We start from the raw sequence: 27152 nt of genomic DNA on the forward strand, positions 1-27152 counted from the left end.
TTTTCAGCTCTTTAAAAAAAGAAATACTTTGGAGTTCTATTTGTACAATCAGACAAAATGACAAATAAATAAGGACATTTGTTCAGAGTGGCACGTTGTCCAGCAAAGAATCAGCTGACACTATTAGCAGAGAAGGCTATTAGTTTTCATTAAGTGGTGTGTAATGAATGGGTCTAATAGGTGGGGCAAGTGAAACACAGAATGAACATAAGTCAAAGATGTCTTTAAGCTCGCTTCCCAAGATAAAGAATAAATAATTCATATGAAGAAATTCGACCCCGCCGTGGCTCAGATGAGGTCGATTATGTGATGAAGGACAGAAAGTCAACAGTGTTTGATTCAAACACTAAAACTTAAGGAAGAAGCAGCAATGAGGGTTCAGTTTGTCCAATAGATGGACTTTTCTTTGATGCAAAAATGTTTCACATGTCCATTTGCAGAGTCTCAAATGAGAAAGTCTGTTTTATTCTTAAGCCTTGCATATACAAATGAAGAAATGCCAAGTAATTCCAAGTAAACTGCCTGTGGGCTATTAACAACAGAACAACATAGAAATGCATTCAAATTTGACTATTTTCACACTTATCTGGGCAGAGTTATCAAAGCACAGTAACAAACAGGAGCTGATCTTTACAAAGATGCAAAACAAAAAAAGGAAATTGCTGAGAGAAAAGATGAACATGCATTAGAGCTGCTGTGTACACTGGCCACAGTGTTTGAATTTCCACTTCCTGCTGTGGCCAGATAGAGTTACACCACTGCACCGACAAACAATAGAATGGATGAAAGACGGTTTTCAATGTTTCCTTTTGTTTGATGAAGTCCACATGAACATGTTCTGTCTCAATAAGTCCCGGTCCGTTCATACTGAAAAGGAAAACTGTGACTGTGAAGGTGTGTGCAATGTTGTTGTTTTTTAACAAGATATTGTTTTCAAGGGAAATAAATAACACTTTAAATCTCACAAGCGAAATGTGAAATTAACATTAGTCTTTGTTTTAAGATGCTTAGAAACATATAATTAAACATTTTGTTGTCACTGAGGTATCCGCTCTCATCTCGACAACGTAGTAGTATAAAGTGATGTCATAAAGCCTGTAACTTTGGCTCATATCACATTTTACAAGTTTATTGCCGTCATATTGATTATCAGATGGCATCATAACTAAATTCAGGTAGCGCTCCCTGACGTGCTGGAAGATTGATAATCCTCCACAACATTTCAAAACAACATGCAACAAAAGATAAGCTTAATTAAAATGATGCAACAAGGACATTTATCAAAAGGGGAACATTAAAAAGTCACATTTTGAGCAGTAGAAAACAAAATTTTCAAGACTTTAAATCTTGAATACCATGGGTGTGTTCTTGATTCTCCGTCTTCACCCACATAAACCAGCACTTTAGACAATCTAGTGTGTCACCAACCAGACAGAAGTCAGTCATTGCTGTTGGATAATGCTTTTATAGATCAACACTAACCCGTCTGCCGCTGAGATGAGTGCAGTTTGATTAGATCCGTTTGAACGGTTGCAGATTATTTGCAACAGAAGAAAGAACTTTTACAATAGATACCCACTGAAATCCAAATAGCAGAAAGTCGAAATAACTTTCGCTTGACATGTAAATGAGAGCCATGGAGAGCATTTTGTGGAGAAAATCGATAAGCTTAAGGCAAAAAACAACCTGAGACCACTTTTCCTTGCTTCTCAGCCTCGAACTGGACAGCAGGAGAATAATACTGAAGACAGTCACAGTATGAATGAATAAAAAAGCACATGGAAATCTGCAGTATATGACCGACTTAATCAATAGAAATACACAACCTCCACCTTTCCTCAAACTGGTTGCTGGTATGGCGCCTCTGGAACAAACCTGGCAGCAGCTTTTATTTCACATGATTTAAAATGATTGGATTTGGTCATCCCAGTGTGGACTCTTGGCTTTGGTGTGTTTCACTTTATTCGGATTGAAGTTAATATTTGAACGCTTTAGATCTCCCGGTGAGAGAGTGTCTGAGGGCCAACGAGACGTTCTCCACCTTCCTCCTGACGAACAGCAGCTTGTCACCGGAGACTGTGGACCAGCTGCTGAGGGCTCGGCTTCACTTTCAGGCACGTTCTCCAACTTTAGTCCTCATTTAACGAAACAGTTTTTTTATTTTTGTGTAGAGCAAAAGTTTGGTAAAGCCCCGTCAACGTGATGTTTTGTGAATGTGTGTCAACCTGAGATGCAAAACGTATTCAGCTTTGAAATAAAGATAAAATTATAAATTATTGTGATTTATAATTATACTAATGGTAACACAAAAACAGTCAGAAAATAGGTAACATTATTCTATACTGATTTAATTGATTCTATGAACGAAAGTTGGAAATCAGTCAAGAATAATAAGACTTGGAAAGTATGAAGTCAATTTCAAACTATAGAAATGTGATCTTCAGGATGTCCTCATGGTGTCGCTCTGGAGCCGAATGACTTATTCTCCCGCTGTTCTTCTTTCTGTTGTGTGATTATTTGTCTCGTAACGCGATTTTAATTTTGTGCCACGCAGGTTTCTCCGACCGGACTTCAAATGCAGCTGAAGGACTTGGTGTGCAATGCGAGTGTCCTGAGACAGTGGCTGACGGTGGACGAGGGAGAAGCCGCCATGAACGACCTCCAGACGCGGCTGTGTGACCAGCCTGCTGACGTTCTGCAGGAGGCAGAGCGCCTCTTTCTGTCTCAACTCGACCTCAACAAGTTCCTCACGGTAGACTCCAGTTAACAGGGGAACCGGGGTTTTTACAAAGAAGCGTTATCGTATGTTGACTATCGCTGATATTATCAGGATATAATATCCACTTGGCATTCTGCTGTATGTACGTACTTCATAAGAGCACTTTATTAGTGCACGCAGGTCCTATGCTTCCTTTTATGTGTTGTACAAACTAAGTTGTCACTTTCTAGTTTCTAAATCTTCCCAAGGAGTTTACTAATTCACCATTGGTGATATTGTGTGCGTCTCCTCCAGAGAGAGCGTCTGATGGTCAATGCTGGAGACCTCAGGTCCATCAGTCAGGCCGTCACGTCTGTCTCTCAGGAGCTCGCTGTCCTCATGGATGATGTAAGAACGCACATTTGTTGTTGCTTTTTCATGCGACTGCATTGTATACATGACAAACTTCACATTTATCATTGAATCCCTGTAAATTAAATGGAACAATCTAACCATTTTTCTTCTTTTTTTAAAAAAAAAACCTCGTCGCGTTGTATTATTTTGTATTTCTAATTAGAAAATGTTTTGATTGTAATGCTTTTCCACCAGTTTTATGCCTTCAATCTAGCTCTTTCACATTTCGTGTCCCTTCCTTAAACTCATTTTCGCTCTCTTCTCCTTCTTTCTTCCTCCAGTTCTCCTCCCTCTCCAGTTTTGCAGAGATGAGTGCAGCACTTCAACTCCTGTCTCCAGAAAATCGCACAGCATTGCCCCGAGAAAGCTTCAGAGCTTTCTCAAGAATCATGTGCGGTCACCCGGAAATTGGAGGCGAACGCATCCCCTCCCTAAACTGGTATGAAGACAATGACATCAAGTCTTTCTTGGGCAAGAACGGCACTGAGGACCTGGACCTCATCGGCGATAACAACACAAGTACGATTCTTTCCAAATCGGAGAACGCCTGTGGTTTTGTTGTGAGATTTGAACGAGTGCAGAACATTTTCCGTGACTCTCTGTGTTGCAGGAATGCATGAGTTTGTGTGTAATTAGGGCAAATTGTTAATAATAAAATTGAGCTTAGAAAAACAGTCTCTTGAAGGTTAAGACCAAGGCTGCTGGTAGGTTATGAAGACTTACTAGCTGTTTGGCATTGAGAGAAAAGTTGGGCAGATTAAATAAATGGGAAAAATCGACATGCTGATTTTCCTTTCAAATGTTTCACTGCGAATGGCGGTGCCTTTCTGCTACATTTATTGTAGGTCTAAAAGTCAACCGCGGATGGTTACTGTTGATGTTTTTACCTTTGTTTTATATAAATGGATATTGTATTGTTGGATATGACTATTTTTTGAGAGGTTGACAAGAGCTGAAGACAGTGTGCTAAATTCTCTGTTGTTTTTTTGTGTGTGCGTTTTTTAAGCAGATTGTATTGGTTTTATTCATAGAATTCAGAAGAACTGCGTTTTCTCACTAGCTAAGGATCAAGTCAGTAACGGTCATATGAGGGTTGATGTATTTGAGATGTGTAATGCCTTGACTGATCCATCCTGGGTTTTTTGTTGACCAAGAAGTCAGGATCAGCCACAACTATTGGGTCTGGACAATTAACCTTTTGTTGACCGCTTCTCATGTGGTTTGATTTTCTGTAAATAATCATAATGCAGAAGGAAATTTAAGGAAACAACATTATATTGTTGAAGAGAATGAAAGTTACTTGTGCACACCGGTAACAACTCATCTGCTTCATTTCTCCTTGCAGCTCCATTCTGTAAAAGTCTGATCCAGGGTCTGGAGTCCAACCCTCTGTCTCGCATCGTGTGGCGAGGCATCAAACCTCTGTTCATCGGAAAACTGCTTTACACACCAGACACTCCTGCAGTGCAGCAAGTTATGAAAGAGGTACAAGAAACAAAGCTCAGACTCTCAGGATTTGACCTGTTGTGGAACGTGAAGATGTTACTTTACAGGCTTTTTTTTACTACAACAAACAAAAGCAGGTGGATTTATTCAACCTCTGGTTTTGTATGTGTGCCTAATAAGATGGTCTATGAGGGCTTTTTCAGGGGAAGTTGTGAGGTATTTTTCAGCTTAGCAAGTTTTGGCCCTTGCTCTTGCACTCGTTGAATAACCCATCAGTTTATGCTGACATTAAGTTGTTTCTTTTGAAGGTGAACAAGACTTTTGAAGACCTGCAGATTATCCAGGAACTGAATGACGCCTGGATTGAAGTTGGGCCACGGATCAAGAGCTTCATGGAAACCAGTGTGCAGATTCAGCTGCTGCAGGTCTGACCCTACAGACGCCCTCCCAACACAGGAGGAAAGATCTGTGACGCTGGAAATCCATCTCTCATTTACACCATGTTGTGTGTGAACCAGGATTTGTTGAAGCGTCCAGAGATTGCCGTGTTGGTCAACTTGCGTTTGGAGAATTCTCCATGGACGGCCTCGCGCATCGCTCGGTTCCTGTCGACGCCCTCTCCGGACACCCCGAGGAAGCCTGGAGCCCCACCGACCTGGCTGGACATCTACAATGACCTCACTCACACAATCACCACGTTAGCACAAATCACAGAGGTTAGCTTCTTTTGGTGTTCTATTTCTAATCCATGCTGATCTCGTAATATTCAAGGAATATTACTTTATCCCTTGTATATATTTTTACGCTCCTGTATATATTTTTACGCTCCTGTTATATATATATATTTTTTATTATTACTTTGGCTTACCGGGACCTGAGTCCAAATTTCGTATCATTTTATGATATGACAATAAAGAATCCTTGAATCCTTGAATCCTTGAAGTTCGTTGCAAGCCTGAATATATACCACAGCATGAATTATTTTACTTTGAAGTTTCCCCCAAATACTTTTAAAGTTGTACACAGTGTGAAAAGGGGAATTTGTTGTTTTTACTGCTCACAAACTGTTTTATTTTTAAGGTGTTGTTTTCTGGCTGTTTTCACCTTTTCTGGCCTGCAGTGCTTCTCCTTGAACAAACTGGAAGGACTGGAGTCTGAGGCTCAGCTGGTGAACAGAGCCCTGGAGCTGTTGGAGGGCCGGCAGTTCTGGGCAGGTGTGGTTTTCCTGCTGCCCAACACATCCTCGGATAAGCTGCCCCCCCATGTCGTCTACAAGATCCGAATGGACATTGACGACGTGACCAGAACCAACAAGATCAAGGACAGGTACTGAAGATGATCCAAAATCTCTTCCTTCACTCTGTCTATTGTTTTCCAAAGGAGCATAAGCTAAACGTATCTTCTTCTCTTATACTCTGTACTGATATGTTAATCATAATACTGATAATCACGGTGAGTGGTTGTCTGGTAGGTTTGTGACTCAATGTCACTGCTAATGATCTTCTAGAGTGTTTTTTAGAATCGTGTCAATATCCTGTTCAGTTTTGAAGATGTGTCTTACTGCAGAGAGATTCTAATTTTAGCTCTTACATTTTAACACGACTCCTTTTTCTTTTCTTGAGGTTTTGGGATCCCGGTCCAGCTGCTGACCCCTTCAGTGACATGCGCTACATTTGGGGGGGCTTCGTCTATGTTCAGGACCTCGTGGAGAGAGCTGTGACACGCATGTTGACTGGAGTCCAGCAGACTACTGGCATCTACATCCAGCAAATGCCCTACCCATGTTATGTCGATGACGTGTGAGTGATGCATAGTCTTAAATAAACAAAATCACAGAGAATATCAAAATGGCCAGACTTTGACTAGTGTAACTTCACTCGGTTGTACCGAGGTAGAAAATACAGGTATGATTGGCTCCAACTCCACGTGTTATTAATATAGATAAATTAGATGGAAAATATCAGTGGCTCTTTGAGATGTTACTGTTTGGATGAAGACACTGGTCTTGTTTACTGGAACTCATCAGTGAGGCTTAATAACGTTTGATGAACAATTTGGGGGGGGGGGGGGGAATCCAAAAATATTTTTCCTTTTTCAACAACTGTCTTGTTTTATTTCGTCGTGCCATCTGCTGCACCTTTACTTTGCTTAATTTCCACCTGCTTCTGACAGTTTTCTTCGAGTGCTGAACCGCTCCCTGCCGCTCTTCATGACACTGGCCTGGATCTACTCGGTGGCCATGATCATCAAAGGTGTGGTGTACGAGAAGGAGGCGAGGCTGAAGGAAACCATGAGGATCATGGGTCTGGGAACTGGAACACTTTGGCTCAGCTGGTTCATCAGCAGCATCGTTCCTTTCCTGACCTCTGCGGCACTTCTTATCGCCCTGCTCAAGGCAAGACAAGCAGCCCCTGTAAAATGCATGTTACAAACCTGTCTCCTGTCCACTGACAGTGTACCTCCGTTTTGTCCAGTGGGGGGACATCTTGCCGTACAGTGACCCAGTCGTCGTCTTCTTCTTCCTCACGGCCTTTGCCACCGCCACCATCATGCAGTGTTTCCTCATCAGTACCTTCTTCTCAAAGGCCAACCTGGCCGCTGCCTGTGGCGGCCTCATCTACTTCAGCCTCTACCTGCCCTACGTCCTGTGTGTCGCCTGGAGAGACCGCCTCAACACCACGTACCGGGTCTTAGCTGTAAGCCAATCAAACAAAAAAACAAAACAAGCAAAAATGTCACATGTGTATACTGTCTGTTCCGAGACAAAGCTGTCGTCTGTTGCTGCTGTGAATTGATTTGCATTGTCGCAGGTTTTAGTGGTTCCTGTGATTCAGAGTGTGTCAGTAATCAGTAAATGCTTTCAAATCTTCACCTCGCTGATTTGGTATTTGATTTATAACAGAGTTTTGACTGCAAGTCATACATGTTTTGTTGACAAAATCAGTAATAAAACCCTATAATGTAAAACTGTGCAGCCTAAGCACAGGACTAAATGGATGAACAGCACTCAAGTTAATGCTGTCGCTCCATGACGGCCATTCATTTCCAAAGGATGTTGCACTTGGAACAGCTTCAATCATCCTTCCTCTTTACTACCTTGTCTAACTTAGCATCACAAGAGGCTGGAGGCAACCTCCACTGACTGTTGGTGAAGGCAGGATACACCCTGCACAGATCAATCGCTCCATCATTTGGCAGACACTCAGACGAATACGATGAGACATACTTTGTGGTTGTAAAAAGAAAAGCACAAAGAAAGTAAACCCATGCACCCACAGGGAAGCGTGCTAAATACACACCAGAAGAAGCCTAAACACAACCAGGACTCAAACGGGGGATGTTATTGTTGCACGTTGAAGTGTCCTCGAACAAAACACTAGAACCCAAACTGCTCACAATGGGTGAATGTGGCCAACAAGTGTTTCCGAGGCTTTCGATCGGCGGAAAAGTGCGATGAAATTCAAACGTTTACTATTTGTGATGTCCATGTTTGCTCCTTCCAGAGTTTCCTCTCCCCAGTGGCCTTTGGCTTCGGTTGTGAGTATTTCTCTCAGTATGAAGAGCAAGGTGTGGGCATCCAGTGGTACAACCTGCGCTCCAGCCCCATGGAAGGAGACACCTACAACTTCACCACCTCCATAGTCATGCTCTATGTAGACGCCTTCCTCTATGCCATTGCAGCCTGGTACATCGAAGCAGTGTTTCCAGGTATGAAGACAGTGGCTTTATCGCAGCTGGACGCAATAAAAGTACAGTAGAAAGATGAAATCAAGCACGTGTCAAAAGCTAACAAATAGTGTGACCATTTTCATTTTGTGTCTGAGCAGGTTACCAACTGTCAGAGAGGAAGAGACAATTTAGGAGAACAGTTGATTAAAACTGAAAAGCTGTATCGTCAACATGATGGTTGTTATATTTTTATAATAGGTTATTGTTAAGGCAGAAATGTCAAAAGTTACTGGTTGACTGTAGATTTATTAATATTTTAGTTTGGTTTTGTTGTCTCTGTTCTATTTTGTGTCCAATTTCCATATATTATGAAGTGATTTGCAAAACAGCGTTATTGTTCTTAGATCAATGAAAACAGGTTTAACCTCATCTCTCAACCATCTTTAAAACATAATGTAGAGAAACGCTGTAAAAACAAAGAAACTTTTTTTTTTTTTAAATCAAAGTCCAAACTTTATCTTGTATTCTCTACTACACTTTTACACACACTGATTATCTGAAATAGTTTTTGTTGTCGTTTTCTGTTTTATGCAGGTGAGTATGGGATCCCCAGGCCCTGGTACTTCATCTTTCAGATCAACTACTGGGGTGGCGTTCCTCTTGAAGCAGGCATGCCAATCCCTCCTCCACCTACAGAGCAGGACGAAGGTACGAGACACGGCTCTCTTCCTCTCTCAAGTTACACTCTTTTCTGTCACAGCACTCTAAAAGGAGGCTTGTTAAGTGCAGTTTGAAAAAGGAAGCCACTTTAGTGATATGAAGTCATTTATTGGACAGACTTAATCTGTCAATCTGCCCCAGGCAGTAAAAAAAACATCAGTTTTCCGGTATAAAGTAACTTTTTTTGACTTTTGTGTAGTTCTGTCAATTCCTGAAAGCTACCGGACTTTTACTTTCTTCACTAGCTGACAGTTGTCTTCATTTTACTGCCTGTAGGTGGAAAAATACCAATTGAAATATAAAGGAATAAACAGGTTTACAATATATAAGCGCATATTTAGTAGAGAATACTTGACTAGATAATATATTGCATTGTGTGTTGTTGTCTCTAAATAGATCACATTGAACCAGAGCCCAGCAATTTGAACCTGGGCGTGAGCATCAGAAATCTGGTCAAAATCTACAAGAATGGGGCCAAACTGGCCGTCAACCACCTCAACCTCAAGTTCTTTGAGGGACAGATCACGTCTTTTCTTGGACACAATGGAGCTGGAAAAACCACCACCATGTAAGAGCTGAAAGAAAACCTTTATTAGCAATTAGCGTTTCATTTTCTTGCGCGTGTCAATTCAGTTTTGTATTGTTTTTCTTTCTTCATTCACTGCAATGTGGTTTGGTAATGAATCTGAAATAGTGTCAGCCCTCCTGCAGTTGCCTAACTTTGAGTGTATCCGATGCTTGTCAGATCTGTCCTGACTGGCCTCTTCCCACCCACCTCTGGGACTGTGTACATCAAAGGGATGGACATCCGTCATGACATGGATATCATCAGAAGAACGCTGGGAGTGTGTCCACAACACAATGTCCTGTTTGACATGTAATTCTCCTCCAAGTCTTCTAACAATGTTCCTTGTCTTGTCCCTTCACGTGTTATTCTTTTCTAATTGAGCATTGAAATGGAACACAAGTCAAATACATGCAATATTAAATCAATGCAGAGCTAAATTATCTGATAATGTGCCAACTGGCCTGGTATTTATTTCTTAATAAAACATTGATACACACAAGATACAATTTAATTACACCCTGAACTGACGCAACCGATATATGATGGTATACATATTGCTATTAATACTCTCTGAAAAGTGTCTATATGCTATTTGGCATTGGAAACCTCATCGATTGGCAACATCATTAAAGAGCATTCAAGTATAGAAAACAACATAAAAAATGAGACTGGGTTCTGTCTGCCAGACAGATATTTAGCAAGATGTGGTTACTTCAAATTGAAGACTGTTATGTTGCAGATATTCAAAATGGAATTGACAATATAGAGAATAACATTGTAAAATGCTATGAACAAAAACTGTAAATGCGTCAAAGCGTCACAGCTTTGACTATTTTTCTCTTTATTCTTCCCAGTCTCACGGTGGAGGAGCATGTGTGGTTTTATGGCTGTCTGAAGGGTCTGTCAGAGGAAGAGGTCCATGAGGAACTGGACACGCTGCTGGAGGATGTCGGCCTCCTGCACAAACGACATGAGCAGACCAAAAATCTCTCTGGTACACACTATAGTTTGACGTCGCTGCATCAAAAGGTTGAAAAGGAAAATTTCATGAGATACATGTGTTCAAAGTGCCTCTCTGTCTGTCTTGTCTGTTAGGAGGGATGCAGAGGAAGCTGTCTGTGGCTATAGCGTTCGTTGGCGGTTCAAAGGTGGTTGTCCTGGATGAACCCACTGCTGGCGTTGACCCCTATTCCCGCAGAGGAATCTGGGACCTGCTGCTGAAATACCGCAAAGGTATTGTACTGGGGCAGCACTATGTTGCTGTGGCTTCTGAACAGTATTTTTTAGCTGCTTCCAAGTTGGATTGCACCTAAATTGAAATCCTGATTTTACCTATTTATTATTTCTCCCTGTGTGCTGCGATCTTAAGTTAAATGTTAAGTAAATGGAGTAGATTATTCAGACTTATGCATTGACTCTAGCAGCAGTTTTATCCCAGTCGTCTCCTCCGCTGCTGCAGCGCCGGGACTTTTACGGCAAAATAACTCAATTTTCAGTCTGTTGCCATAGTGACTCGTGGTATCAGGGCTCCATTGATGATGGCTTTTTATTGTGGTTGTGCATGCGCTTAAATCAAGTTCCACATACTGAGAGTATATTGAGCTAATTCAGATCAGAGACTCAGAGTTCAGGGAGAGACTCAGAGATTATTGAACCTCCTTTCTGGAATCCCCCCCCAGGAGGAATGAGAGAAAAACACATTTTGAAGCTTGTCAAATCATTATGCCATGTGCTAAGACAAGATGCTTGCCTGCATGTACTAAAAAAAGCAAAAATGGTTTATAAAAGAAAGAAGGTGACCTTTCTTATCGTTTCTTGAAATGAAATGCACAAAGCTGGACTGAAGCACCTGCAGACAAAACATGATTCCTGATGGGTAGAAAAGTCAGTTCTTTACTTTTCGGAGATGCTCTATTAAAATTGGCTGGGTCACTGTTTCTCAAGCTAAGTTTTAACTATAATGCTGGATTTCCTGATGCATACATGATTAACAGCCGGTGGGATCTATCGACAATTTCTCCCCAAAATTAGAATGATAAATTCAAGCATGCGAAAAGACCAGAATTTGAACCCCAGAGTTCTTCCTGCTGCTGTGTCCTGTTGCCCCCCCAACTCAATAAATCAATTCTCTGTACGTCGTGTCCCGTGTTCCTCCACCAGACCGGACCATCATCCTGTCCACCCACTACATGGATGAGGCCGAGCTGTTGGGTGACCGCATCGCCATCATCTCTCAGGGGAAGCTCTGCTGCTGCGGTTCTCCACTCTTCCTGAAATCCAAGCTGGGTTCCGGCTACTACCTCACGGTGGTGAAGCGAGAAGGCCTGGAGGCTGGTACTCCCAGCAATTCTAGCATCTGCACCAGCACCAGCATCAGCACCAACAAGCTGCCTCCTCTCACCAAGGTTTACCGTCGTCACATTCTTCACTTACCGAACTGAACACCCTCTCATTGTTTTGGTTCATGGAGCAGAACAAGCAGAGAGACGTGGGCTCGCATTTATTTTAGAAATGACCTTGTTTTCCTGATGTATTAAAGGTTGATAAGTAGGATTTGTATTTCAGGACAGTGAGTCCTCCTTGAGTGAAGACACTGGGCTCGGCAGTGAGGAGAGCAGCTCCAGTGAGTACTTGGCTGCAGGTCAATCAACTTTTGGATGCTATTGCGGATTTTAACGAGACCCATGCTGATGTCGGACTCGTCTCCATCTTCACGACAGACCTGGCAGCTTTGATGTCGTTGGCTCAGCACTACATTCCAGGGGCAAAGCTGGTGGAGGAGTCCAGATGCGAGGCAGTGATCAACCTTCCCCTGACAGCCGCCAAGGACAGCAGCCTGGCAGTCTTCCTGTCAGAGTTGGATCTGAAGCTTGGTGAGCTGGGCGTCAGCAGCTACGGGCTGTCAGATAGCACGCTGGAGGAGGTGAGTGTGATACGCTTTTGTGTTTAGTGATTATTCACTGTACAACATGGTCAGGAAAAAAAAAAAGCATAACTAGTGTTTATATTTATATAAGTGATCGAGCACAAAATCCCTAAAATAGTCAAAAAGGTCCCTATGGTTGACACACGCCCCTTCTGGTTTGTTGAATTATTTCAAAACCATCTGACAGTTATTAAAGCTACTTCACTAATAGAGTGTACAAAGTGCATCAAATGAAAGTAAAGTCGGCCTGCCACCTCTCAGGCACTGAGTGTGAAAGTCTCCCCAGAACTCTCTGGATTTTCCAAAGTTCCAAATTTTACGTGGCGTTCGTCTAATTTTGAGCAATTTGAAATGAAAAGTTTTTATGGTCTGGCTTTTGTGATCCATTGTCAATGAAGCGCTTGATTCTGGGTTTGGTAGTTGTTTTCTTTACCTTTAAAAGTAGAAAAATCCGGTTGATTGGTTTTATATAAAGGCGTATTGGCCTGCTGTTGACATGCTCTCACAATTGTTGTTCTCTGTACCTGATGTGATCATTTTCGCAAGTTTATTTGTCTTTTTTACCTTTCGAGTTCATTTATTTCTTAAAATGTGTCAAAGATAAACAATAGACATCATTTATTCCATTTTTATCTTGATTTCTTTTCTCCCAGAGACGAGGCATGGTTTGAACCCACCGCAGAGCTGAGCTCCTTTAACTGGCTATTTCAGATATTAAAAGTTTTGACACAGAACTTTTGTATTGAATTCATAATGAGAATAAGCATCAGTGAACGAGCAACATTAACTTTGCTTTACGAAGCATTATGAAGTAACAGTAACTTGTCGGCTCCAAGTGAATATTTTCTTCAGAATGTTTTTAAACAGCATTGCAAACAATTGAATCATTGATCATGGCTCCCCTGTTTGACTCCAGATCTTTCTGCGAGTGGCAGAGGAGAAGCCTGCGGACGCCGAACCAGAGCTGCAGGCCGAGTCCAACCACGGTCAGCCATCAGCGGAGCAGCAAGCCGAGAGTCCTCCTGAAGAGGAACCTGAGGCAGGTGAGTACTGTCACTCAGCGATGCGCCGTTTGTATTTATTACACTCAATGCGAACAGTTGGCCTTCTGCTTCATCTTCCTTTTTGACGGTTTGTTTCCATAATGCTCCCAAGGAAAGAAAAGGCTTCGTAAACAAGGTATCTCCAACTCCTCTTCCTGGATCTTTAGAACAAAAGAGAAAGTCTTATTTTCCTCTAACAGAAAAAAAACGTGTTTTCTTAATTCCATACTTTTAAAATCACGTAAATTGAACTAAATATTATTACAAGGTCTAAAGCAGAGTCTTCCTCATGTTGTGGTGTCAGCATCAGGTGTTCTCCCACCTCATGCGTCAGTGGAAGATATCACACTGTACATCTCCTGCTCACAGAGCCTCAGGAGACGGACCTGCTGAGCGGAGACAGCCGAGGTGGGGTTCCTCTGACCGGCTGGTGGCTGACGTGGCAGCAGCTGAGAGCTCTCTTCATCAAACGCTGGCTTTACGCTCGGAGGAGCCGCCGAGGACTCTTTGCTCAGGTGAGATGTCTGTCTGCAGAGGTACATCAGGTGACATCACACACCTGCATTCACAAATCCTGTTTGGATCATGAAATGTTTACTTTTAGTATTACCGACGTATCGTTACCACCATAATGGTATTAAACGTTTTCTGGATCCTGACGCTTTGGTTTGTGCTTCAGATTGTTCTTCCTGCCGTGTTCGTGCTTGTCGCACTGCTCTTCAGCCTCATCGTTCCTCCCTTTGGGAAGTATCCCGCCTTGCAGTTGCAGCCCTGGATGTACAAAGAGCAGTACACCTTCTTTAGGTACGTCTGATTTTTTTTTTTTCACAAGTGCTCTTCTTTAGCCTCGTCTGCTGTGAGTTTCTGTGTTTCTGCTCCTCAAAAGGACTAAAAGATTCTCTCATCTCTGGTTTTCACATTCACAGCAACGACGCTCCTGGGAACCCAGCCATGGAGAACCTGCTGGAGGCTCTGCTGGATCAACCCGGCTTTGGGACCAAGTGCATGGATAGAGAGGCGGAGGACAACAACACCACGTATGAGAACCATTCACTTTCTTTACAAGCAAACAAAAACAATTAAATAAAACCACAACAGAAACAAACCAGCAAGAAATATAGATAAATAATCAATCATCCTTGCAGCTCTTCCTCCCTGTACTTTGTGAACACATAGTAAAACTGTCAATACCAATATACTGTGTACATTGACAGTTTCAAATTAAAGGGTAATCTCATACTATTTTACAGGTCCAGCCCATTCAAAATGAAACTGGGCGTTTCAGGCCCCTGAACTAAAAGGAATTTGACACCCCTGGTGTTAGATGAACACCTTGCTTCTACTCAGAGTTCCTTTTTTGGCTGTTATGAACTTGGCAAAAAGTTTTTTTTTTATTTGATCTTGATCACTTATTTCTTTGTTCTTACAATGCTGGTTGGCATTGCATTTGATATGGTGGGGAAGCCTGGTTATTTATCCAATTGATGTCCAACATAGTGTCATGTGTTGGGACTCTGGGCAAAACCAGAATATAGGTGCCTGTGAGCCTGAGCTCAGGACAACATAACCCAGGCTTTACAACTTAAAATCCTTCAGATGGCGAAAGTGTAGCTAAAGTCACACGTAAAAAAAAAAACCCAGCCAATTGTGAAACTGCTCAACTCCTAACTGGTGAGTCTGTATTTTCAAGATTTGAAGCTGAAAACAGACTTTTTAAATAGAAAGATCTTTGTACACATTGACAAATCTTATTACATGTACAGATTCTAATACAAGTGAGCAGATTTCTTGCACATTTAAATACCTAATTACAGACGGACAAATTATAAGACGACTTTTGCAGATTCAGGTTCACGTTGACAAATTCTTTTACACATCAGCAACTCTGACTTTAGACAGATGGATTGAAATGCAGACAGGCAAAAGTCAAAATCACAAATTCTGTAAGCAGTTTTATGACCTTTGGTTACATTTCTATGTCTTTGACATGTGGACGTGCTGGACTATGAACCCCAGACCTTCAAGCAGTCTGCTTCCTGTCTGTGTGCAGGGGTTCTCAATGTGAAGCTGAGCGCAGTGGCCTCTTCATGAGGCCTCAGGTCTCCTACTCCACCTGGCAGATTTTCAGCAGAGGAAACTGGAGCAAAAGCAGGCCTTCACCTGAGTGTGAGTGCAGCACCGACGTCGCCCGCCGGATGCTACCCGAGTGTCCAATAGGAGCAGGTGGGCTTCCTCCACCACAGGTGGGTGTGATGACCAGGACTAATTTACTGTGTGTGCAGTGTTTAATATACAATTATGTCAATAATTTGGAGAAGGTTGTCACCAATGGTAGTTGCTTCAAAGCTGATCTGAATGCAACGAATGTCTGAAGTGGCTTGAAGAACTGTAACATTTTCCTGAGATCTTTTCCAGCAGGTTCCTGCGCTGAATAAGAAATCACAATTTATCATCACAGTTTTTAATTGTAATTGTCTACAATTTCAATTTATTACTTTTCAGATGACAAGAGCCACTGGAGACATCCTCCAAAATCTGACAAATTATAATATCTCTGACTATCTGGTGAAGACCTACTCTCAAATCCTCAAGAAAAGGTACTTCATGAAGTCAACTAAATAATGAAATCACTGTTTGGGATTTTTTTCTTTCTCCTGTTTATGTTTTGTCTTAAAAATAAACAGTTTACCAGATGGCATCTATTCACATGGAGCGATTGGTTTGTCACGTTGGGTTACTGTTACTGGTTATTCCCTGTCTGTTTCTTAAATTGTTTTCAATCATCTCTTGTCTCATTATTTGAGGCTTTATCTCTTATCTGTTATTTTTCCAGCCTAAAAACCAAGAAATGGGTGAATGAATTCAGGTGAGGAGCAATTTTTCTACTTGGAACAAGACTATCAGCTATAACTCATTGGTGTCTTCTTTTTGTTGTCTGACTGAATTCCTACATATTGTAAATATTCTTTCGGCCGCTCTCCAGAGGGGATGTTGTATGATTTATTAAGGTTTTTTAAAGTTGAATTTCTGTGCTGCAGATATGGAGGCTTCTCCCTCGGAGGCAGCGCCACTCAGAACATATCTCACGTAAACCATTTACAAGACTCAGTTATGTCAATCAGGACTCAATATCAGGTCGCACAGGTATAATGAATTCTTTGGATAGTTTTATTGTATTTTTTTTTTTAAACAGATGTTTTACTATGTATAACAATCTTGTCCTCATCTCAGAACACTTCATTGGATCATCTGCTTAATCGACTGCCAGAGTTTCTCGGTGGATTGAACAGTCTAAACAATGTTAAGGTGAACATTTGTAATCTATAATATAACGTCTTTTCTGAGGCACATTTGTTTACAGGTTTATACAGTTTCCCTATTTTATTGTATTTTTTTTTTTTGTTTTTTGAAAGAAGAAATAACACCAGATGTTTTGTTTTGTTTTGTCCTGACTTTTCCAGCTGTGTCAATGTATTTTCTCACTCGGCTGTCCTCAGGTCTGGTACAACAATAAAGGGTGGCACGCCATGGTGTCGTTCGTCAATGTGATGAACAACGGCCTCCTGAGAGCGAGTCTGCCTCCAGGACCAGAGAGGAGAAGATATGGCATCACTGCCTACAATCATCCACTCAACCTCACCAAGGAGCAGCTCACCGAAATAGCCATGTTAGTTTACTGCTGAAAAGAGTCCAAGCTAAAGCTGTTTATTTTTATTCCCTTCATTATTGTTTTAAGACTGGTTTGACTAACATGTAGTTTGGACATTTTAGTCTGATCAATTCATATTCAAAGTAAAGTAGAAAGTAGAATTAGTAGACATAGTCGATTTAGACTTTGAAAGGCTGCTTTAAAAAGTGAGAGACAGAAAAGTGTTGTGTTTATGCTATTATTCATATTCTTATACATTGAAAAAGTCTTCAGTAGTGGAGCTCTTAAATGGTAACACATTCTCTAATTTTGCTCTTGATTTCTATCATACATGGTTTATATAAGTGCATATGTGCTCTTCCCTGTTTGGTGTTTCAGGATGACCACATCAGTGGATGTTCTGGTTTCTATCTGCGTGATCTTTGCCATGTCCTTCGTGCCGGCCAGCTTCGTACTTTTCCTGATTGAGGAGCGAGTCAGTAAAGCCAAACATCTGCAGTTTGTCAGCGGGGTCAAACCCATCCTCTACTGGCTCGCCAATTTTGCCTGGGACATGGTGAGTACTGCAGAGAAATGAGGGGACACGTTTGATCCTTCCTTAAATTTCACTGTCGGGCAATTAAGAATCGTTCTTTCTTTGTGTTTTGAATTCTTTCAGTTGAACTACACAGTCCCGGCCACCATGGTGGTGCTGATCTTCATCAGTTTTCAGCAGCAGTCTTACGTCTCTGCGACCAATCTGCCTGCTCTGGTTCTTCTCCTCCTGCTTTACGGGTACTTTTAACAAGATTTCACACACTGCTGTCACGACATTAATATCTTTTAACATATATCACATGTAACTCTACTTTCTGGAACGGCTTCATTTTGATCAGGCACTCCTCAGCCACCTCAATGGTCTATTACTGCAAAACACTGTGATCCAGTTCAATGACTTTATCAATTCTGCTCTTCTAGTTTATTTTACATCACACTGAAGGTTTTAAATAATTATACCGTCATTTTTAGGTTGGGTTTTTTTTTAGTGAAGTTGATAATCTACTTTACAATGAGAGCTGATATTTATATGGTGCCTCCTATCATTCATGTTAATGTGTTGACCAAAATGCGAGAAACATTTTTTTACTACATTGCCTTCACCTTAACAAAAGAAATGAGGCGACAGTAGCTGACCTCCATGATAATCTCCAGCAAAACTGATCATTACTACCTGTTACTGGCCAGTGTGTGTCCGGTCTCTTCCATTCACTATTGGCTATTAGTGAGATTAACTCACATGAGTGTAACTCTTGTTCTGTCTTTTTCTTATTCCAAAGTAATCCTGTAATAGTTTGTGAGAAGGCGAAACCATTTAATTAGACTCCATCTGTTCCTTTGTAAGCCAAACATGTTCTATCCCACTTCATATGTTAAATTAGTATCTGGATTTATTTATTGAACTGCCTTGTTGTGATTTCTAGATGGTCCATAACTCCTATGATGTATCCAGCATCGTTTGTTTTCACCGTCCCGAGCACAGCCTACGTGGTGCTGACCTCCATCAACCTCTTCATCGGAATTAATGGCAGCATTGCCACCTTCGTCCTGGAGCTGTTTGTTGACGAGGTACGAGTTTCACCACGTTGTACAGACGGCATAATGGAAATCCCTTCTTTTCTTCTCACAAAGCCAGACTAACGGCTCAGATATGCGTTGGCACAATTTGATATGCTATTAAAGCAATGAGAGGTTGTTGAAATTTAACGTCTTCATTATTTATGAATAATTTTCTTTACAGCATCTCAATGAAGTTAACAAGATCCTGAAGAAGGTGTTCTTGATTTTCCCTCATTTCTGCCTTGGACGAGGACTCATTGATATGGCTAAGAACCAGGCAATGGCAGACGCCTTCCAAAGATTAGGTATGTGTTTGTTCAGCATGTCAACTTCACTTGCATGCTTTTTGTGCACACAAAGGAGAAACTCATACTGAGCTTGTACTCACACTCTTTGTTCAGGCGTTCAAATGTTTACCACAGAAATGTTTGTTTGTATTTCTGCAGGTACCAAACAGACCCTGGACCCCCTCCAGTGGGATTTTGTAGGAAAGAACCTGTTTGCAATGGCAGCTGAAGGAGTTATTTTCTTCATCTTCACTATACTTCTGCAGTACAAGTTCTTTATTCGTTTCAGGTAAAGAAAAGAAAAAAACATTTTCTTGTTCTGTTTTTCATCCCTGAAATTTACTGGAGAAAAAGTGAATGTTGTTGGGGCATGTGGTGTCTTTGTTCAGGCCGTGGTGGAACGAACCCGAGATTCCTCCTCTGGGTCCGGAGGATGAAGACGTGGCCCGAGAAAGAGCGAGAGTCAAAAGTGGGAAAGCCCAGTCGGACATCCTTTCTATGATTGACCTGAGCAAGGTGCAACCAGGACACCAGCAAAAACACTGAAACAAGAACTCTTCATGCGACCGTCTACCTCTAGAAGCCCTTATTGTTTAATGTGTGCAATTGCCTCCTGACGTTGGTCACAATATTATTATACTATAATACTATTAAATGCTATAATACTATAAGACTATTAAATACACAAACTACATATTTAAATCCTGCTTCTCACTCAAGTGTGTATTTTTCTAAGAATAATCTATCAAATCTGGACTGAAAACTATAACTTAAACTAACACAAAAGCACTTTTATTAAACTGCTTTACATGGGTCTGTTTGTGAATAAATCATATGTTTTCATTCCATAGAACTCTTATGTGCAACTGAGTCTAATGTAATGAGCTCGCAGTTTTGCATGTTATGTAACAGTTTAATTTTAAACACACACCCTCTCACTTCTAATGACGGCACTTACAGACAACCTGGAATGATTGTGTCACTGTGAATTGCTGGAGGATGAACGTAACTAAATCCCTCTGTTGTCGTTCAGGTTTATAAGTCGGGCAAAAAGCCAGCAGTCGACCGTCTCTGCCTGGGAATTCCCCGCAGTGAGGTGAGTAGCTGACGACTGCTGCACATCCAGTTATGTCACATCGAGTAACGAGAGATCACTTCTTTTCTTTCTCCTTTTGTTTTGTAAGCAGCTCTGCATGTTTCAGAGGTGTTTATCATTTATTGCCAGTCTTATCTGAGCTAATTATTGCAGCTTACTCAGTCCAGTTGACATTTTGGAAGGATTGTTTTATCACTTTACTACTTCTGTTATTAATGCTAATGAGCTGAAGTTCAATGACGATGTTGATGCTTCGTCTCCTCTTGATGTAACGATCATTGCTATTAATTCTTGTGAGTTTCTACCGTCGTAATACATTACTGATAACATTCACATTATTTCAGCTGAGTGCATCACTTCTCGCTGTTTATGTTATTTGCCAAGCTTAAAGTGAGTTACCATCATCTGATGATAAAAGCCATCTGATGATGTCATGGGGCACTTTATTATTCCCGCCATTGGTATATTTGTAGCATCACAGAATGGGCACTGTAGATAAATCAGTAACAATGACACAGAGAGCAGTGGCATGAAATAAAAAAAAAAAAAAAAGTTAACTAGTTTAAGTGAACCAGTATAATATTAAAGTGATGAAGCTTTAGTGTTTTGTTTCTACCCTCCAGTGTTTCGGCCTTCTCGGGGTGAACGGAGCAGGGAAAACGTCAACGTTTCGCATGCTGACTGGAGACACCGATATCACACACGGAGAAGCGTTTCTCAACCAGTACAGGTACTCAACCACTCCACAGCCGCAGTCCCATCAGCCTCAGCTTACTTTAGCAATACCCGTGAGTAATAGTATTTATTATAAAATAACACAGTAAGGGCAAGAAAACTGAATAAGAATTCCCCAAGACTCCTCCAGTCAAGACTGTGAAAAGAAAGACACCATCAGTTTATTGAAAAATGACACAATGAATAGCAAAATATTTATCTCTGAATAAAACCTAAGCTAAAATAAAAAAAATAAAAAATATTAAATCAATGTAACCAATTTATGTTTACTATACGGAACATTAAAAATCCAGCAATCAATTGCATCTGCTGTATAAACTATGCTCACCTTTTAAGTGTGTGGTTGAAATTGTGCAACCAAATCATGACACTAAGTAAAGGATAAAAAAGTTTCAATCAAAGTAATTGAAAGTGTGAGAGGAGGGCAGGTGCTACACTTCATTAATTTTTTTTAAAATCAGCATCCATGATGATTCATTTGCAAAGCTGTTGGCATCAATTGATTTATGATGTGTTTTATTGTATTTGGTGTCAGTGTGCAGAGAGAGATGGAGCGGGTCCACCAGCTGATGGGATACTGTCCACAGTTTGATGCCATCAGTGACCTGCTGACCGGTCGGGAACATCTGGAGCTGTATGCCCGCCTGCGGGGGGCGCCAGAGGACTCTGTCTGCAAGGTAACCAAACAGGACAGAAGAAGTGTGGCTCTACTCGCCTGATGGACTCGTGGTGTTGCTGTGAGAACATCTGTGTCAATTCCTCACCTCAATCCAAAAATCTTAAACACACATACACTTATACACACAATCATAATGTGACTTATGGCTCTTCGTCACCATCGATGACGATGTCAAATTAAACTAAATTTCTATTGTTTTTGTTGTTATTAACTTCTTATTTCTGATTTTTCTGAATATTAATATTTGGGTTTTTTTGGTGTTTTGACTTGTTGTTTATATCTGTGGTTTATGTCACTCCTGGCTGCAGTTTTATCATCTCTGCAGAGATTTATGTCATTAATATGAATAATGAGAAAACTGGTATGTTGCCCTCCTCTGATGTGCAACCCTGTCCGTCACGGTTGTTTGCTTCAGCTGTCAAACATAATTAAATAAATAAATAATACAAATGAATAGAAACCCCATAAAAGATGATTTAACAAAATTGAGAAAGGAAAATATGGTGAAGATTCGGTAAGGTTCTTTAAATACAAGCAAAGACGTAACATTTTTATCCCCCGCCGTGGCTGATAGGCCCCGAAGGGGGATCTTGAAACAGTCTCCGTACGTCCGTCCGTCCGTTCGAACGTTTCTACCTATATCTCGGCAACCCCTGGGCCCACAGTGACCAAACTTCACATGTGGATACATCTCAGAGGGGGAAGGGATACTATGGTAACCTTGACCTAATTTGCATATTAAGTAGGTCACAGGGTCACGAAGTGCTTAAAAACACATTTTGGGCTCTGGAGGCCTAGGTTTTTGAGCTAGGGCTCTGAAATTTTATACACACATGATACACACTCCAGGGATAACCTCCAGTACACCAAGTGACCTGACCTTGACCTTGAAGATTGGTAGGGACTGAAGTTTGCTCGTCATGGTTGCACAATACATGTATTTTCATATAAACATTTCTCCTCATTTCTCAGCAGTTCCTGGGCCCACAGTCACCAAACTTCACACATGGACACTCCACCTGGGGAGAAGGGGCACCATGGTGACCATGACCTAATTTGCATATCAGGTCACAGGGTCACTAAGTGCATAAAAACACCTTTTGGGCTCTGGAGACGTATTTTGACATAGCTTATGAAGAAGACCTTTCAGATTCTACATAATTATCTACTAGGACCCATGGAACACCCTCTAGTGTACCAAGTGTGCTGCCTTAGAGCTGGCTTTGTGAGAAAATATAAAGCCCTCCGGCGGGGGATTAGCCGAGCAACGGCCTTCTTGTTGGTATTTGAATTTGTTAACTGCTGCAGTGTAAATATTCAGGACTATAGTTCTTCTCTTCATGTGGGAATTAAAGTCTTTTAACCAATGGTGGACAGTCATGGTGAGCTTCAGTCAAACATAAAGCAAACGTGGTGCGCCGTCTCAGTGATGTATTTCACGTGTTCAGGTGGCACAGTGGGGGGTGCAGAAACTGGGGCTCACCCAGTATGCAGAGCAGGAGGCTGGCGGCTACAGCGGTGGCAACAAGAGGAAACTGTCCACGGCGATCTCCCTCATCGGGGCCCCGCCGGTGATTTTCCTGGTGAGGAAACGTGACGTCTCACACTTGAGATTCTCAACGTCGAAGCTGAGCATGTCGGGAACAATTACTGTGGAGTGTTCCATGTAAATTGAACTGTTTTTGTTTGCAATGATTCATTTTATTGATCTTGCCATCAGGATGAACCCACCACTGGTATGGACCCGAAAGCCAAGAGGTTTTTGTGGAACTGCATCCTCAGCGTCACCAAAGAAGGGAGGGCCGTGGTGCTCACCTCCCACAGGTCAGAGCAGGCAAACATTCAACTCTTCAGTCTAATTTCAAGATACCAGGATGTTAAAGTATCTAACCTCTGTATTTGCAGGTGAAGGTTTCCTTGTGTAAATAGTATAAACGGTATAAAACATTAATTGTTACGTGTCCTGTGTGTTCAGTATGGAGGAATGTGAGGCTCTCTGCACCAGGATGGCCATCATGGTCAATGGCAGGTTTCAATGTCTTGGATCTGTGCAGCACCTGAAGAACCGGTAAGTAACGACACTGCTGGTGTGACGGTTCTCCTCGGGTTCATCAGTGCTTATGACGACAGATTATCTACACTGTGGCTACACCTCTGGTGTATCAGGCTGTAATTCAACACTGAGCCGCTGTTAAGACTGATTGTGGTTTGATGTTTGTGCGGAGATGGTTGTCAAAGTCAAACGGCTGATGAGGTCATCAGATTTAAGTTTGATAGTCGTAGAACAACTGTTATTACAGATACGAATAAGATGTGTTGACACCAACACCGTCCTTCTTTCAGGTTTGGTGATGGATACACCATCATCCTGCGTCTGGCAGACACGAGAGTCGACCCCGAGTCGTGTCCCGTCAGCCTCTACATGAAGACGTCTTTCCCCAGCATCGCCCTGAAGGAGCAGCACCAGAACGTGCTGCAGTACCAGCTGCCCTCACACGCCTGCTGCCTCGCCCGCATCTTTGACCTGCTGGCAAACAACTGTGAGGAGCTGGGCGTCGTCGACTTCTCCGTCTCACAGACCACACTGGACCAGGTGATGAGGCTCGGGGTCGTTATGGTGGATGATGATGATGATGATGATGATGATGATGTGTGAAAACATTCACCGTTTCTAAAAAGTGTGTGAGAGAAAAAAGTGCTCAAACATATTCCGGTGCCGAAAAGACGAATATGAAAGGGGTTGATTGAATTTTTCCTGATCGACTAATAATGAGTGGAGATTAAATGACTTGTGATTGCAGTCGCACTGAAGTTGGATTATATTTCGTAGGTGTTTGTCAACTTTGCGAAGGAGCAGACCGACGACGACCACCTTACAGACGTGGTCGTCGGCAACGGGGCGGCGCAGACAAACGCCGCGGCCCGGATCACTCCTCCCATCATCCACCCGCACCCTCGGGTCTCTCCTCCACAGCGGGCCACAAGTCCACAGCTGCCTCGCAAATCTCCCCAAACCAGCAAAGCAGGTAAATCAAAGAAGGCCAAATCCAACGGAGAGAAAAGCAACAGCATGGAAATGAGCAGACTGCCACAGCGGGAAGAAACGGCCCAGGGGCCGGCGGTGGCGAGCCGCAGGGCCAGCAGTGAGTCCAGCAGTGAGTCCAGCAGTGAATCCAGCAGTGAGTCCAGCAGCAGCAACGGCGCCGATCAGGCAGGATCCAGTAAACCTGGCAGGTCCAAGCAGAGAGCAGAGAGCTCCAGCAAGGATCCCTCTGCTCTGTTTATAGTCGGCAACAGCTCTCAGGACAGCTCACTGTGAACTTAGACCAAAGACTGACGAGTGCTTTATATCACTTTCCTGAGTGCTGGTTGTTAACCTGCTGGGAAGTGAACGATCACTGACTGGAGGGTTCACATTATTCTCAGAAGGAAGAACCAAAAGTCTTTCCTGTTATAATGGAAAGGCTTTGGTGCCTTGTTCACACCACCCGTCACTCGTCTACAACCCCCCCAGCTGATACTCCCCGTGTCTTTTCTTTACTCTGTCTTTATCAAGAAGTGGTTTATCTATCCTCAATCTGTGGTTTTCAAAGTTTACTGCAGGTGTCACCCAAGTGGCGCAATAGAGAGTCGAAGGTTTGAGTTTGGGAGGATGCCCGGCTCAAAACATGATTTTTGCTTTGCTTTTTAAAAATTCAGAAAGATCCTAAGAAAAGAAAAATGCAAAGGCTCCATAGATAGAGGAGAAAAGTATTTTATTTTTTCATTGCCTGGATTCTAACAGTTCTACAGAAACATTGGGGGGCTACTTGGAAAAAAAAACTATTCAGATTTTTACAAAAATTTAAAAAATCATGGACTGCAAGAGAAAAAAGGCAAAATTCATTGTGGAGAATTTTTTTCTTTCTTTCTTTTTTCTTTCAATACAAACTGGAAGCGTCCCATTCCTCTGGTTCATTTCACCATATGCCCCCATGATGCTGAAATAATCACATTAAATCACATAATTCAGAGTGTATAGGGTTGCTCACTGCTTCTAAACATCTCATTTTACACAGTATGTCCATGTTGAATAATAATACATTTTCTAAGCACCGCAGGATCAGTGCCTGTGTCCCTCATTCACCGTAAGAAGTTAGTGAGGAGCTGCAGGCTGCACTGCCTCTACAAAGTCTCATACTGATGAGAACTGACTGTGTTTATGAGATAAAGTATAGTTTCACCACTTCCTGAAACTGCCTGTCACATGCGCTGCCATGTGGCTGGACCAGAGACGGACATTTCCAGTTTGTAAAAAAGAAAAAAAGAGATAATAATAATAAAATCTCAACATTGTATTTTGACTTTTTTTCTCAAAGTGCATGAGGATGTCTTTTGCCCAGTGGCCCTAATGTTCTTCTGTTGTCATCTATCATATCTTATTATGTGAAAAACTATGAGGTCTGACATTGAAGCTTGATTCCCAGTAGTTGAGTCGGAGCATGAGGCCGTGGGGTCGGCTGCTCTCCCACTTTGAACACTCCTGGGCCGAATGATCACAACAGCGGGTGGCGTTCCTCAGGACTCAATCCTTGGACCTCTGACAGTCGTGTTTTATGTTGCAGAAAGCACTTTAAAGAAGAAAATGCTGCAAACACCAACAGTCGGTCATGTGTTACCTGTAATTATTAAGAGGGTTTTATAGAGGATAAAGTATTTAAAGCGCCGTTTCAGAACTGCTTTCTGTATCTATTATGAAGGATTTTGCTTGTACTGCAAGTTAATTGTTTATTATTTACTAAATGTTTAAAAAAAAAAAAAAAAAAGATGTTTAATGTGATACTGTTTTGTAAATATACATTTTATTTCATTTTTATTCGGTCAAAATATTTTTAAACTTTTTTTCCTGGTTTGTTGTTGGCGAGGATTTAAGCAAACTGTTAAATATTATAAGGGTCAAACCCACTAGCACATGTTTTGCCATGTAATATTTAAGTTTTGTTTTTTTTCATATTTGTTTATCCAGGATTCAGAGTTCAGGGCTTCCTGCATCGTCAGTGAGTCATAGAAATCTTACTTAACCATTGAAAGTCTCCAGACACACAGACACACACCAGATTCCAATATAATATGCCAAACACTCCTAGTTTATTTTAAAGACATAATATTATATCAAAGATTGGGCAATCAAAGACACAACAATATGGCTTTTGTTTAAAGATTGTTTTTACGACAAACTATTTATTTGTATTCAACTTTGAGCCGGACACAACAGACGGCTGAATGTCCTGAGCAGGCAGTTACTGCTCTGTGGAACACTGTGTATTTATTACAATGTTGTTACTATCGCTGCTATAGACATGCGACAACCAGAGGGTATGTGAAGGAATTTCACTCCAAATCAGCGTTTTAATAGGTCAAATGTGGTTTAAGATGTCCAGATACAGCACTATAATCCTGCAGTTCTCTGCCATGAGTCAACCGCCTGCAAAAGGCAAAAAAAAAAATTATTAATCGGATAATGATAAACGAATTTCGTCAAAATACGCTGAGCGTGTCGTTTTGGAATGAATTTCTCAAACGCTGAATGTACTTGAATATTATTTTATCTATGCATCCGCTGTGCAATTTCCTGAAAATATGCTAA

At 41.7% G+C, this 27152-nt stretch overlaps 1 protein-coding gene across 1 annotated transcript in view; it reads left to right on the forward strand.

Annotated features, from left to right (window-relative positions):
• The window catches only part of abca7 (ATP-binding cassette, sub-family A (ABC1), member 7), a 30278-nt gene extending 3126 nt beyond the window's left edge, over positions 1–27152 (forward strand). The window contains exons 6-49 of the mRNA XM_080506229.1: positions 1996–2114; positions 2561–2752; positions 3014–3106; positions 3394–3631; positions 4458–4597; positions 4867–4983; positions 5077–5274; positions 5679–5884; positions 6181–6357; positions 6731–6953; positions 7033–7254; positions 8062–8266; positions 8822–8935; positions 9344–9515; positions 9693–9824; positions 10370–10509; positions 10611–10748; positions 11676–11920; positions 12081–12138; positions 12236–12438; positions 13358–13484; positions 13854–13999; positions 14164–14288; positions 14411–14521; positions 15535–15727; positions 15987–16081; positions 16318–16350; positions 16523–16628; positions 16716–16790; positions 16982–17151; positions 17512–17689; positions 17792–17907; positions 18594–18738; positions 18911–19034; positions 19176–19305; positions 19406–19532; positions 20050–20112; positions 20736–20842; positions 21383–21524; positions 22975–23109; positions 23247–23350; positions 23502–23594; positions 23870–24119; positions 24357–27152. Of these exons, the coding sequence (XP_080362355.1) occupies positions 1996–2114; positions 2561–2752; positions 3014–3106; positions 3394–3631; positions 4458–4597; positions 4867–4983; positions 5077–5274; positions 5679–5884; positions 6181–6357; positions 6731–6953; positions 7033–7254; positions 8062–8266; positions 8822–8935; positions 9344–9515; positions 9693–9824; positions 10370–10509; positions 10611–10748; positions 11676–11920; positions 12081–12138; positions 12236–12438; positions 13358–13484; positions 13854–13999; positions 14164–14288; positions 14411–14521; positions 15535–15727; positions 15987–16081; positions 16318–16350; positions 16523–16628; positions 16716–16790; positions 16982–17151; positions 17512–17689; positions 17792–17907; positions 18594–18738; positions 18911–19034; positions 19176–19305; positions 19406–19532; positions 20050–20112; positions 20736–20842; positions 21383–21524; positions 22975–23109; positions 23247–23350; positions 23502–23594; positions 23870–24119; positions 24357–24845 (6716 nt within the window). The 3' untranslated portion in view covers positions 24846–27152. The remainder of the gene's footprint in view (positions 1–1995; positions 2115–2560; positions 2753–3013; positions 3107–3393; positions 3632–4457; positions 4598–4866; positions 4984–5076; positions 5275–5678; positions 5885–6180; positions 6358–6730; positions 6954–7032; positions 7255–8061; positions 8267–8821; positions 8936–9343; positions 9516–9692; positions 9825–10369; positions 10510–10610; positions 10749–11675; positions 11921–12080; positions 12139–12235; positions 12439–13357; positions 13485–13853; positions 14000–14163; positions 14289–14410; positions 14522–15534; positions 15728–15986; positions 16082–16317; positions 16351–16522; positions 16629–16715; positions 16791–16981; positions 17152–17511; positions 17690–17791; positions 17908–18593; positions 18739–18910; positions 19035–19175; positions 19306–19405; positions 19533–20049; positions 20113–20735; positions 20843–21382; positions 21525–22974; positions 23110–23246; positions 23351–23501; positions 23595–23869; positions 24120–24356) is intronic.

The sequence above is a fragment of the Blennius ocellaris genome, assembly GCF_963422515.1.
Source record: "Blennius ocellaris genome assembly, chromosome: 12".
NCBI classification, from domain to species: domain Eukaryota; kingdom Metazoa; phylum Chordata; class Actinopteri; order Blenniiformes; family Blenniidae; genus Blennius; species Blennius ocellaris.